The sequence below is a fragment of the Erinaceus europaeus genome, chromosome 6 (genome assembly GCF_950295315.1).
Source record: "Erinaceus europaeus chromosome 6, mEriEur2.1, whole genome shotgun sequence".
NCBI classification, from domain to species: domain Eukaryota; kingdom Metazoa; phylum Chordata; class Mammalia; order Eulipotyphla; family Erinaceidae; genus Erinaceus; species Erinaceus europaeus.
In genome coordinates, this window is record NC_080167.1 from 40,061,256 (window position 1) to 40,073,415 (window position 12,160).

The 12,160-nt window shown below is 40.0% G+C and overlaps 1 protein-coding gene across 3 annotated transcripts in view; it reads left to right on the forward strand.

Moving 5' to 3' along the window:
* Nucleotides 1-12,160, forward strand: part of SDCCAG8 (SHH signaling and ciliogenesis regulator SDCCAG8) — a 278,824-nt gene that overhangs the window by 54,643 nt on the left and 212,021 nt on the right. For all 3 annotated transcript variants that reach the window (XM_060192058.1, XM_016193181.2, XM_060192059.1), the window contains one exon: nucleotides 4,114-4,252. In XM_060192058.1, coding sequence (XP_060048041.1) covers nucleotides 4,114-4,252 — 139 coding nt within the window. The remainder of the gene's footprint in view (nucleotides 1-4,113; nucleotides 4,253-12,160) is intronic.

Consider the following 12,160-nt stretch of genomic DNA (forward strand, 5'->3'; position numbering starts at 1 on the left):
CATGTTTTGAAAAACGTATTGATCATCCCCACATTCCCATAGTTCTTTTAAATCTAAAGTTTTTTTTTAATAGTGATTTATGAGTCTATAAGTTAATAGGAGTGTGTATTAACACCATTCCCGCCACCAAAGGTCTGTGTCCTTCCCTTTCCCCACCCCCACCCCCCAGTGAGGCTGAACATCACCCTCTACCCAGAGATTTTTACTTTGGTGCAATACTCTAAAGTTTTTAATGGAAGAAAATTTGGAGAAATGTCTTCTCACTCTCACATTGTGTTTTCATATAATTCATCTCCTAGTGAAAGGCTCAATCATGCCAGACTGTAGACTGGCTTTGTGAATTGAGATTTCTGCAATGTGAGTGGACAATCATCAATTGTTCCTGCAAATTTAAGTCCTCTCTAGGCATGTCTCATGAAATTCTCAGATGGTTTGACACCCAGGCTAAGGAAATACAAATAGTGGTTATGCAAAATTCCTGTCATGTCTGAGGCATCAAAGGTCCCAGGTTCATTCCTCAGCATCACCATAAGCTGGAATTAAGCAGTGGTTTGGTATAATAACAACAGATAAACAAGATAATCTGAAGGCACCTCACAGTATATAGTATATTTCTCTTACCCAAATCAGAGCTTGTGAATTCAGTGGCTATACTGATTTTTAGTTTCATCATTTTATAGTTTCAGTATTGAGTGATGAGCTTAGAAATTTGGGGCTGGTTTTAACTTTGATGACTTTCTCAGGTTCTATAATTTGAAGTTGCTGAATGGATATTCTGAAAAAATATTAGAACTAACTACACTTTGGTTTCCAACTCTAGTAGTCTTCTAAGATATAAATCCTGAAATACTACAATTGAGAGGAAGCCTTACCATAGCTTTTTTTACCATCTCCTATAGAAGAGGTTTTTATTTAACTGTTTGTTCTTTTATGGCTTTATTTAATTGAATATCTATTATGTGACAAACTACTTTCAGCAACAGGATATGCTGAAATGAGAGTAAATATATCAAATACATGTCTCTCATAAACCAGGCTTATTAGACTTTGAACCTGTTGTGATCTGCTAACATGCTTATACTGTAGTGTCCTGTTAATTTTTATGGTTTTTCAATAAGTCTTAGAATACTTAGTAAAAATGAGTAGACAACGAACACCCTTGCTGACTTCTTTTTTTCACGATGGTTATTGCTGGGGCTTGTAGTCAGCACTGTGAACTCACTACTCCCAGCAGCTTCCCCCCCCCCTCTCTCTCTCTTATTAATTGCCAGGACAAAGAACTTGAAAGGGAAGGGGGGAGAGAGAAGGAGAGAGAAAGACAGATACCTGCAGACCTGCTTCACTGCTCATGAAACCTACCCTCTGCAGGTAGAAAGTGGGAGCTTGAACTTGGGTAGTTGTGCATGGGAATATGTGTGCTCAAGTAAGTGCACCACCACCTAACCACTGCCTACATACCCCGCCTTAAAAAGTGTGTGTATTCTCTTTCCTTTCTTCTTTCTTTTTTTTTTTTTTTGCCTCCAGGATTATTGTTGGGGCTCAGTGCCTGCACTACGAATCCACTTCTCCTGGAGGCCATTTTTCCCATTTTGTTGCCCTTGTTGTTATTCTTGCCATTGCTATTGTTGTTGTTGGATAGGACAGAGAGAAATGGAGAGAGGAGGGGAAGACAGAGAGGGGGAGAGAAAGATAGACACCTACAGACCTGCTTCACCGCCCTTGAAGCAACCCCCCTGCAGGTGGGGAGCCTGTGGGTCTAACCAGGATCTTTATGCAGGTCCTTTGCACCATGTGCGCTTAACCCACTGTGATACTGCCTGGCCTCCTTGTGTATTTATTTTATCGGAAAACCATAGATCTGGCTGGATTACATATTTTCAATGAAGCTAGCCCACTTTCATGAGCTTTTTTGCTTTATAGAGCTTTTTTCCAATATAACCACTGTAAAATCAATTTTCCTTATACATTTATTTGCTGTTTTATGCTTTTTTATCTAATGATAAAATTTCATTTTGTTTACATTGTTCTTGTGTGTTTTATTTTTTCTACTTTTCCATAAAATCTTTATGCTTGAGTATATTTCATAATAATACTTTCTATTTCCATTTCCTATAGAACAGAAATTACTTTTCTCTATTTAAAAGAGTAAGAAGTTCTAAAATGAAGCTCACTGTGCTTCTGTGAATTTTATGGTATTTGCAGCAACTACGCCTTTTTGTTTAACAAAAAGAGCTTTATAAACTGCTAATAATTGCAACTTTGTTCAGCGTTATATATTTCTTAAAATATGGCTGCTTTCCAAATACCAAACATTGTTGAAATTATTTTGTCCTCAAGAGATTTTTAATGGAGTCATTGGTTAATCCTGAGTGCAATTCAAACTCAAGTGTTTACAAATGTTTTAAATTATGAGTCCTTAAAAAGTTTGCTAAATTTCTTTTTTATTATTGGGAGATTAATGGTTTACAATAAGTACAGTTGTTGATACATGTGCCAAATTTCTCAGTTTTCTAGCAACCTAGATGTCCAACAACAGATGAGTGGTTAAATTTTTAAAAATCACAGTTGGCACTTTCTCAAAGTTTAGAACTTGGCAATGAAAAAGAATCTGTGAGCAGTTACCTCAACTGAATTCAAAACCACAGTATAAAACTTGACTCTACCAAAGCATGGAGGTTTTACTTTAAAAAGCATTACTATTTCTTTGGTTATTTTTTTTGATTTGCTTGTATATAACATCTCCCACCTTACTTTTGCTTTTTTCTACTCATCAGTTTTACCCAGTAGATAAGTTCTAGATAACCTAGAATCTCTTATTATAGGCTTTATTTAACTATGATATAGTATCCTTGCTATTTTCTATGCCAAAGCATTTTTGGCATTCGTTCACTCTGTCCCTAAGAAATAACTTAGCATTGGATGCTTCTGAGAATTGCTGAGGAGGAATAACATTAGGCAGTGTTCAAGCCTTCTAGGATAAAGCTAAGCGAAATTGTGAGCATTATATGCATAGCCCGGGTGTTTGAGGGATTCAGCACTGCTATCCATGGAAAGAAGAAATGTATTTATAAATAAGTGAAATGATTTAACTGTAAAGAGAGAGACAGAGAGAGAGAGAGAGAGAGAGAGAGGGAGAGAGAGGGAAAATGGAGATTGTGATGGCAGAAAAAAGGAATGGGCATATATTTGCTCAAGTAAATGAGAGGAAAATCAGTGGATCGGCCTTGTAGATAGATAGCTAAGTCGTTGGAGCATAGAACTTGTATGCCTGGGACTCCAGGCTCCAGGTTCACTCCTCAGCAGTGTCATATGCCAGAGCTAAACAGTGCTCTGGATTCTCATAAAAATAATGAATGGGGGAGTTGGGTGGTAGCGCAGCGGATTAAGCACAGGTGGCACAAAGCGCAAGGACCAGTGTAAGGATCCCAGTTCGAGCTCTCAGCTTCCCACCTGCAGGGGGGTCACTTCACAGGTGGTGACGCAGGTCTGCAGGTGTCTGTCTTTCTCTCCCGCTTTCAGTCTTCCCATCCTCTCTCCATTTCTCTTTGTCCTATCCAACAACGATAACATCAATAACAACAATAATAACTACAACAATAAAACAATAAGGGCAACAAAAAGGGAATAAATAAATATTTTTTAAAAAATAATGAATGAATAACTTAAAAATAATTAGTAGTATAAATAAAATGTTAGCAGTCCCAAACATGGTGACTTCTACTTTGAGGTACAATCACCACTTTTTCTACATACATTTTTGTTTGTTTGTCTTTAATTTAATTTTAATCACCTTTTATTTGACTAATTTCTTTTTCTTTTCTTTTTTCTGGTCTTTAGCTGCAGCTCTCAGTGTGCCAGTTCTCTCCACAATAACTTATTGTCCCAAACAGATGTAGTCCTGCCATGAATGTTCACAGCCTTTCTGGCTTCTCTGTCTGCCCCTTGCCAAGTAAGGACAGAGGGTCTTTCTCTGGGATGCATTGTAACATTATATGCGGAGCCAGCCCACCCTAACTCTTCTTCTAATGTGTGTTGATGCCTTTTTCTTCCTGCCTTGAGAATATGTGATCATTTGATCATTTCTTGTTGTGAATGTTCTTTTTGTGCTGACAGGGAAAGGGATGACTTAATGTCTGCACTGGTTTCTGTGAGGAGCAGCTTAACAGATGTGCAGCAAAGAGAAGCCAGTGCTTATGAGCAGGTGAAGCAAGCTGTGCAAATGACGGAGGAAGCCAATTTTGAAAAAACCAAGGCAAGTACAATAAGATTAAAAGGAATCATGTCATAATTGCTCTTCTTTCTCCCCTGAGTATTTCTTTGGTTCCATATTCTTCTGTAACTTCTCCCCTAACCCCAACTACACTCCATGCAAAGTGACTAGCAATCTATTAATGACCTTTCTAAATTAAAAAAAAAAATTCCATTTGGAGACTTCCTATTCCTCCGTAAATTCTCTTGCTTATCACTATTCAGAGATCATGGTTAAATGTGTTAAAAGACTTTGAGAGACTTGTGTACTTTATCTTTTTATTTGCTGATAATTTTTTTTTTTTTTTTTGGCCTCCAGGGTTATTGCTGGGGCTCGGTGCCTGCACCACGTATCCACTGCTCCTGGAGGCTATTTTTTCTCCTTTTGTTGCCCTTGTTGTTTTATCGTTGTTGTGGTTATTTTTATTATTGTTGTTATTGATGTTGTTGTTGTTGGATAGGACAGAGAGAAATGGAGAGAGGAGGGGAAGACTGAAAGGGGGAGAGAAAGACAGACACCTGCAGACCTTCTTCACCACCTGTGAAGCGACTCCCCTGCAGGTGCAGAGCCAGGGGCTCAAACTGGGATCCTTGAGCTTTGTGCCATGTGTGCTTAACCTGCTGCACTACTGCCTGACCCCCTATTTGCTGATAATTCTTAATGCTGTGAAAGTCTCAATAGCCACAATCATGCTTTTTTTTTTTTTAATGTAAGACTAAACAAAGAATTTAAAGACATACATTTTCAGGGGCCAGGTGGTGGTGCACCTGATTGAGCACACGTTGCAATGCTCAAGGACCCGGGTTTGAGCCCCTGGTCCCCACCTCCAGGGGGATGTGATAGTATCTTTAGCTATTAATCTGGCTTCTTTCAAGTGGATCCTATCAGCGCCTGCTTCATAACATATTTAGGTTAAGTGAATAATGACATATTTAGCAATAATGACTATAATAGTAACAGGTTTTTAAATGTTTTATTAGTGATTTAGTAATTATTTACAAAATTGTAAGGTAATAGAGGTGTAATTTCATATAGTTCCCATCACCAGAGTTCTATGTCACACCCCTCCACTGGAGACTCCCCTATCTTTATCCTTCTGGGAGTATGGACCAAAAAAAATTTGAGGGGGTGCAAAGGTGGCGGTTCTCATTTTTGTAATCACTTCTCTGCTGGACATGGGCATTAGCAGGTTGACCCATACCCCCAGCCTGTTTCTGTCTTTCCCTAGTGGAGAAGGGCTCTGGAGAGGTGAGGTTCCAGGACACACTGGTAAGGTTGTCTGTTCAGGGAAGTTAGGATAGAATCATAGCTGCATCTTGGCAGCTGAAAAGACAGTAAGGACAAAAAAAAAAAAAGCAGGACAAATTATGTCATAAACAGGAATCTAAAGGTAGGAATAGAACAGATGTAATTAGGGGTCTTCGGGTGGGAGGAAGCTAGGAACTGTATTTTAAGTATGTTCCATGGGTCTCATGACTTCAGTAATTTTTGCTTCAGCTTGAAAGCTAACATGTAGGTAGACTAAAAATATTATCTGGGGAGATGGTGTAAAGTTTGAGAGTAGGGCTAGAAAGCTGAATTAGAGCGGTGAGTAGCTCCCAAATTTGAAGAAAGTATATAAATACAATTAACTGTTAATTCCATTGATCTGACTGAGGGCCCATATCTACTAATATTTAACACAGAAGCCTGTGTATCCTCTGAGTCCCTATCAGTCTGAGCTCTCAGTCCATGATCAGAGCTAGAAACATTCTAGGCTATACTCATTTCAGAACCAGTTTTCTTTCTTTCTCTCTTTTCTTTCTTTTTTTTTTTTTTTTTTTTTTTTTTTGCCTCCAGGCTTATTTAGGCAGAGGTTCAGTTCTGGAGGCCATTTTTTTCCCATTTTGTTGCCGTTGTTATTGTTGCTGGATAGGACAGAGAGAAATCGAGAGAGGAGGGGAAGACTGAGAGGAGGAGAGAAAGACACCTGCAGACCTGTGAAGCGACCCCCCTGTAGGTGGGGAGCCGGGGGCTTGAACTAGTATCTTTATGCAGGTCCTTGTGCTTTGTGCCATGTGCACTTAACCCACTATGCTACTGCCTGGCCCCTTGAACCAGTTTTCTTTGAGTGGCAGAGTAGATTGACGCAGCCTACCTTCAGGGAGTGGGGCAGTCCCCACCACTGCTACTTTATAGTGAGGGCAAGGTCCTGGAGAGACCCACAAGAGGGTTTATGATTACATTCCTGTTAGGAGTGACTAGTGATGGTAGAGGGAGGGACCTACTAGAGGTCTAGGCTTATCATGTCTAAGGAATCCAAGGTTTCCTTGACTAGAGTCCCAGATGATAGATTGAGTGGCCTGGTATTTATGAAAAAAGCCATCAGTAAGTGAGCTAGTCTCTTGCCCTTATCTAGCTTTTGTAGTCTTTTATTTATCTGAGGAGCTTAGACTTTCTCCCCATTGTTAAATCATTGAGTGTCATTTGTTGCATCCAAACTGGTATTGGGTTTATGGGGCTTGGCCTCAATTTAGGGAGGAAATAGATCTAGGGTTTTATAGTCAATAATATTTATACACCTTTCCTATATTTGGGAGCTACTTTCTCCCCTGATCCAGCTTTCTGGTCTTTTTTAACCACCATGGCATCATCTCACAGACAATAACTTGGATCCACTTGCATATCAGATTTCAGGCTCAGGGGAAAGAAAAAAAAAAACTAGTATAGCTACAGGCTCTTTGGAATATAACTAAAATAGGACTACTAGTTATCTACAAAATGGAGGATCCCCCAACTTTTCATCTGCACTATTCCAGCCTTTAGGTTCATGATTAATAAACAATTTGTTTGGATTTATATGTTAACTCTCTTTTCAGCTACCAGGTTCCAGATGCTAGCATGATGCAAACCAGACTTCCCTGGACAGACAACCCCACTAATATGTCCTGGAGCTCCGATTCCCCAGAACCCTCCCCACTAGGGAAAGAGAGAGGCAGGCTGGGAGTATGGATCAACCTGTCAACGCCCATGTTCAGTGGGGAAGCAATTACAAAAGCCAGACCTTCCACCTTCTGCATCCCACAATGACCTTGGGTCCATACTCTCTGAGGGTCAAAGAACAGGAAAGCTATCATGGGAGGGGATAGAATACAGAGTTTTGGTGGTGGGAATTATGTGCCCCTCTTATCCTATTTTGTCAGTGTTTCCTTTTTATAAATAAATAAAAAGATCTAGGGTTTAAGTGGGATCCAAGTTAACTTGAAGTTATACTGTGTTTTACTTGTTTGATGATTATAATAGAGGTTGTCATAGAGACAATAATTGTCCTTTAGTTGATATATACTTTCTTTTGTGTAGTTGGGAAAGTCCTTTGTAGTAAATATTATATTAGATACTTTATAGTGTCTCTTCCAGGTCTTTCTACTTTCTTACTGAGTTTACTAAGTGGAAGTCTAGTCACAGCAGGCTATTCAGTACTTACTCTGAGGTATATAGTTGTCCATAATTTATGGGTACATGTGACCCTGGCCTAGAACAGTAATGGTTTTGTTTGTTTGTTTGACTGTGTTTTTTTTTCCTTTAAATCTATTGGATAGAGACAGAGAGAAATTGAGAAAGAAAAGGGACAAAGAGAGATATCTGCAGCACTACTGCTTCACTACTTGTGAGGCTTCCCCCCAGCAGGTAGGTACTGAGGTCTTGAATGCAGGTCCTTGTATATTGTAACATGTGTACTCAACCAGCTGCACCATCTCCCAGCCTCCAATAACAGTAATAGTCAGCACAAGGATCAAACATGTTCTTAGGCCCTTCAAAATACTGGGTTGCTATTCATTCTTTGGTATACTTGGAGGTTACATCTTAGTTTGTTAAAGTTACGCTACATATTTTTTCTAGATATTGCTATCTTTAAGTGCTTAATAACCACATTTAATTAGTGATTACTACCACTATACAATACAGATAGAGAATCTTTCAATCATCACCATGTTCACCATTGATCTAAGCATTACTGTTTCATTAATATTTAAGATAGGATGTTCACCCTTATGCTTAAACCTTCAGCCTTCAGCCTTCTCTTAGTCATTGCTACGTTCATTTGCCTACATGCAATTAATATTTAACTCTTACCAGGTCATTTGGCACCATTTTCTTTTTTTTTAAATATTTACTTTTTTATTTTCCCTTTAGTTGCCTTTGTTGTTTAGCATTGTTGTGGTTACTGATGTCGTCATTGTTGGATAGAACAGAGAGAAATGGAGAGAGGAGGGGATGACAGAGAGGGGGAGAGAAAGACAGACACCTGCAGACCTGCTTCACCGTTTGTGAAGTGACTCCTCCGCAAGTGTGGAGCTGGGGGCTTGAACTAGGATCTTTAAGCCAGTCCTTGCGCTTTGCGCCATGTGCACTTAACCCGCTGCGCCACCGCCCGACTCCCAGCACCATTTTCATAACATGTCTCTGTGCCATCTAAAACTGAAGTTCAGTTCTGACTGAATTCTGACTTCATTTCCTTAAACACTTCTTTTCCTTCATGTGTGCTGAACTCCTCCTACCCTTATGATACCAAGACACTCAAGAGCATTCCAGTGAAGTCCCTTACCACTCCCTTCATCTCAGCTAGCTATGGTGGAGGTCTGCATTCACATCACTTCCTACTGTCACTTCCTTGTCTTTGCTTGAGCATCTGTGTTCAATTACTACTACACTTTGAGGTCATTGTCTCTCCTCTTCCTACTCCTAATCAATATAAATACTTCTTCTTGAAGACATTATTGAGCTCTTAACAATGGAAAATCATTCATCATGTACTTAGATTTGTAAGATAATTACTTAGCCCTTCCCTTCCAGTCTTTGTCCACTTAGGCTGTTTTAGCAAAACTACCATTGAACCTGGGTCCTCATATGATAGCATGTGCACTCTACCACCTGAGCCACCACCCATCTTTAGATGCTGCCTTTGTGACCTCATTATTTCCCAACCAAAAGTCACACTTACAAATGTCATCACATTGGAAGTTACATTTCAACACTTGAATTTTGAGAAGATAATGATGTTCCATCTATAGCATCCTTGACTTCATCTTCTGTCATTGTCCTTAAAGTTTTCAGCTCCCATGTTAACACATGTAACACTTTAGTCACAACACTATTTTACTTCCTTAATTCTAATATATACCACTCCCATAAGTGACTCCTACATGGACTCAAGTATCTGTGAGGTCTGATTTCTGGAACAACTCTCTCCAGCAGAGCTTTTACCCCTCTCTCTAACCTAGTTAGATCTACTTAATATTCTCACTCCTGCCTCTGGTTCTTCAGTCTTCATCTCTTTATCCCTTGTCACCATGCTGATCTTCTTCCATTTTCATTCAAATATGAATTTTTACAATCCATGGCTGAACTCATTATAGTGAGTCTGTGACTCTGTATTTTCTGCTTACTGAAAGGCTCTTTTGTCCACTAACATCCCTGACCGGAAACCTGGATGTCATCCTCTCTTTCTCATGCCTGGTTTCCAACCAGTCACCCAGTGCAAATTTCTGTTTCTCAAGTCTTCTTGCACAGCCAGGGAAACAACTTGGCATGTATACAGCACATGGCTTGAAGATTGATATGGTTGAAGTTCCCAGAACAATCCGTGGCAGTATGGGTAGCAGAGTGGTGCTCTGGCTTCCCTTCTTTCTCTCATGTGGAACTTTCACATAAAATGCATATCAAATTGAGTTTTCTTGAATTCCACCTTCCCTATCACTTTTGTAAAGTGTTCTATATGCTCCATTTGGTCTATGAATTACAGTAATCTTTTTCTTCCTTCCTCCCCTTCATTCATCATATTGCAGCCAGAAAGTGATTTGTTTTTAAAAGTGATCTTTATAAAAGGCAAATTTCATCATGTAACTCTTTAGTTCAGAATCCTTCAGTGATGCTCCACTGCCTTTAAGGCAATGTGCAAACTCCTTCACAGGCTGCTGAGGTCTATCCTAATGTGTTTCCTGTCTTTTGTTTTACCAAAGGTTCATCTGTTGCCGTGGTGCCTTTCATGTGCTGCCAGAGCTAGATTCTAGCCTGTGACTATGACAAGACACATATCCTACCCAGTCACCTATCTCTATTCACTGCAGCACTTTGTAATATTCTTACACCTTGTCCTCCAACAGAGTCAACCACTACTGGCTTGGCAAAGAAGTGAAGTTTCTAGGTGAAGCCTACTTTATTCTTAGAACTTGTAGACCTAGATCAAGTTCTAGATCCACCATTCACTATGATACAGCCTAGGGCAGACTATTTAATTTTTCTGTGCCCTCATGTGTAAAATAAAAATAACATATCACTTAATAGGATCGAGTGAATATAGTGAATGAGCATTGCATTTTGTTATGTTTATTTTGGTTGTTTTTGCCATCAAGGTTATCACTGGGACCGTTTTTCCCTTTTCTTCTTTTATTGAGAGAACAGAGAGAAATTGAGAGTTAAAGGGGAGATTAAAAGCAGGAGAGAGATAGTAAGACACCTGCAGCACTGCTTCACCAAGTGAAGGTTCCCCCCTTACAAGTGGGAATGGGAGTTTGAACCTGGGTCCTTGTGCATGGTAAAGAGTGCGCTACATAAGGCGAGCCATTGCCAGGCCTCACAACAGCATTTATAATGTATATCGGTTTCCCTGTAGAAGCTTGGACATAAAATATTCCTTCAAAAAGTAATGGTCATGGCTGTTAATTCCCCCTAACTATCCTGTGCTGTCTTTAAGCTTTGAATCTTTGTATAACCCATGTTAACCTTCCCTACTTTATTTTCTGGACATTTTTTACCTTCTCCCTTCAGCTCTTAGTTTACAAGTCACTGTTTCTAGAACATCCCCAATCTCCTGATCTCCCATAGCTAGGTCTGAAATGCCTCTTACAACGAGAGGTATGGTTTTCTGTTGTTACTTGTTTTGTTTCATTTGTGTCCTTGAGCATCCTCAGTGATCAATTACAGCCTTGCAAAGTGTCAAGGCCTCCAGAGGACATTTTCAGTCTGTTGGGTGGTCTGGACAGCAGGATGGGATCATTTGTTTTGGTTGACATTTTGGAATACCTAGTTATTGTTGGGGAGGGGGCTATCCTGCACAATTTAGCATACTTAGGACCATCTCTATCTAGCCTCTGCCTACTAAATGCCAGTAGCACACATCCTTCCCCCAAGTACCAATAACCAAAAATGTCTCCAGGCATTGCCACATGTCTCCTGGGGAGTGGGGGGTGGAGACTGCTCCCAGTTGAGAACCACTTGTGATTTTCGCACTTATCAAGATACATCACTATTGCTCATTTTCTGCATCCTTCCTTAAACTTACAAATTTCTCACAATATAGAACATTGCCATCTTGTTCACAACTGAATGAATCCCTAGTATCTTGCATAGTGCTTGGCATGCAATAAGCACATAATTGGAGCATAGTGGTGGCGTGCCTGGTTGAGTGCATGTGTTACAATGTGCAAGGACCTGGGTTGGAACGCCTGGTCCCCACCTGCTGGGGGTGGGGGGAGTTTTGCAAGTGGTGAAGCAGTGCTACAGGTGTCTGTCTAAATGGCACTTTGTTTTTTTACTATTGCTACTTTCAGCTCATCAGATCTTGATGAAGAAAGGCATTTAAAGGGGCCAGGCTGGTGGCATACCCGGCTAAGCACACACACTACAGTGTGCAAGGACTCAGGTTCAATCCCTTGGTCCCCACATGCAGGGAGAAAGCTTCAAAGTGGTGAACCAGGGCTGCAGGTATCTCTCTGTCTCCCTTCCTCTCTATCTCCCCTCCCCACTCGATTTCTGTTTCTATTCAATAATAAAATACATATTTAAAAAACAGAAAGTCATTTAAGAAAACATTTGGGGGTGACAGAATAGTTCAGTTAGATAGTACACTTATTTGCCATGTGCATAACCTCG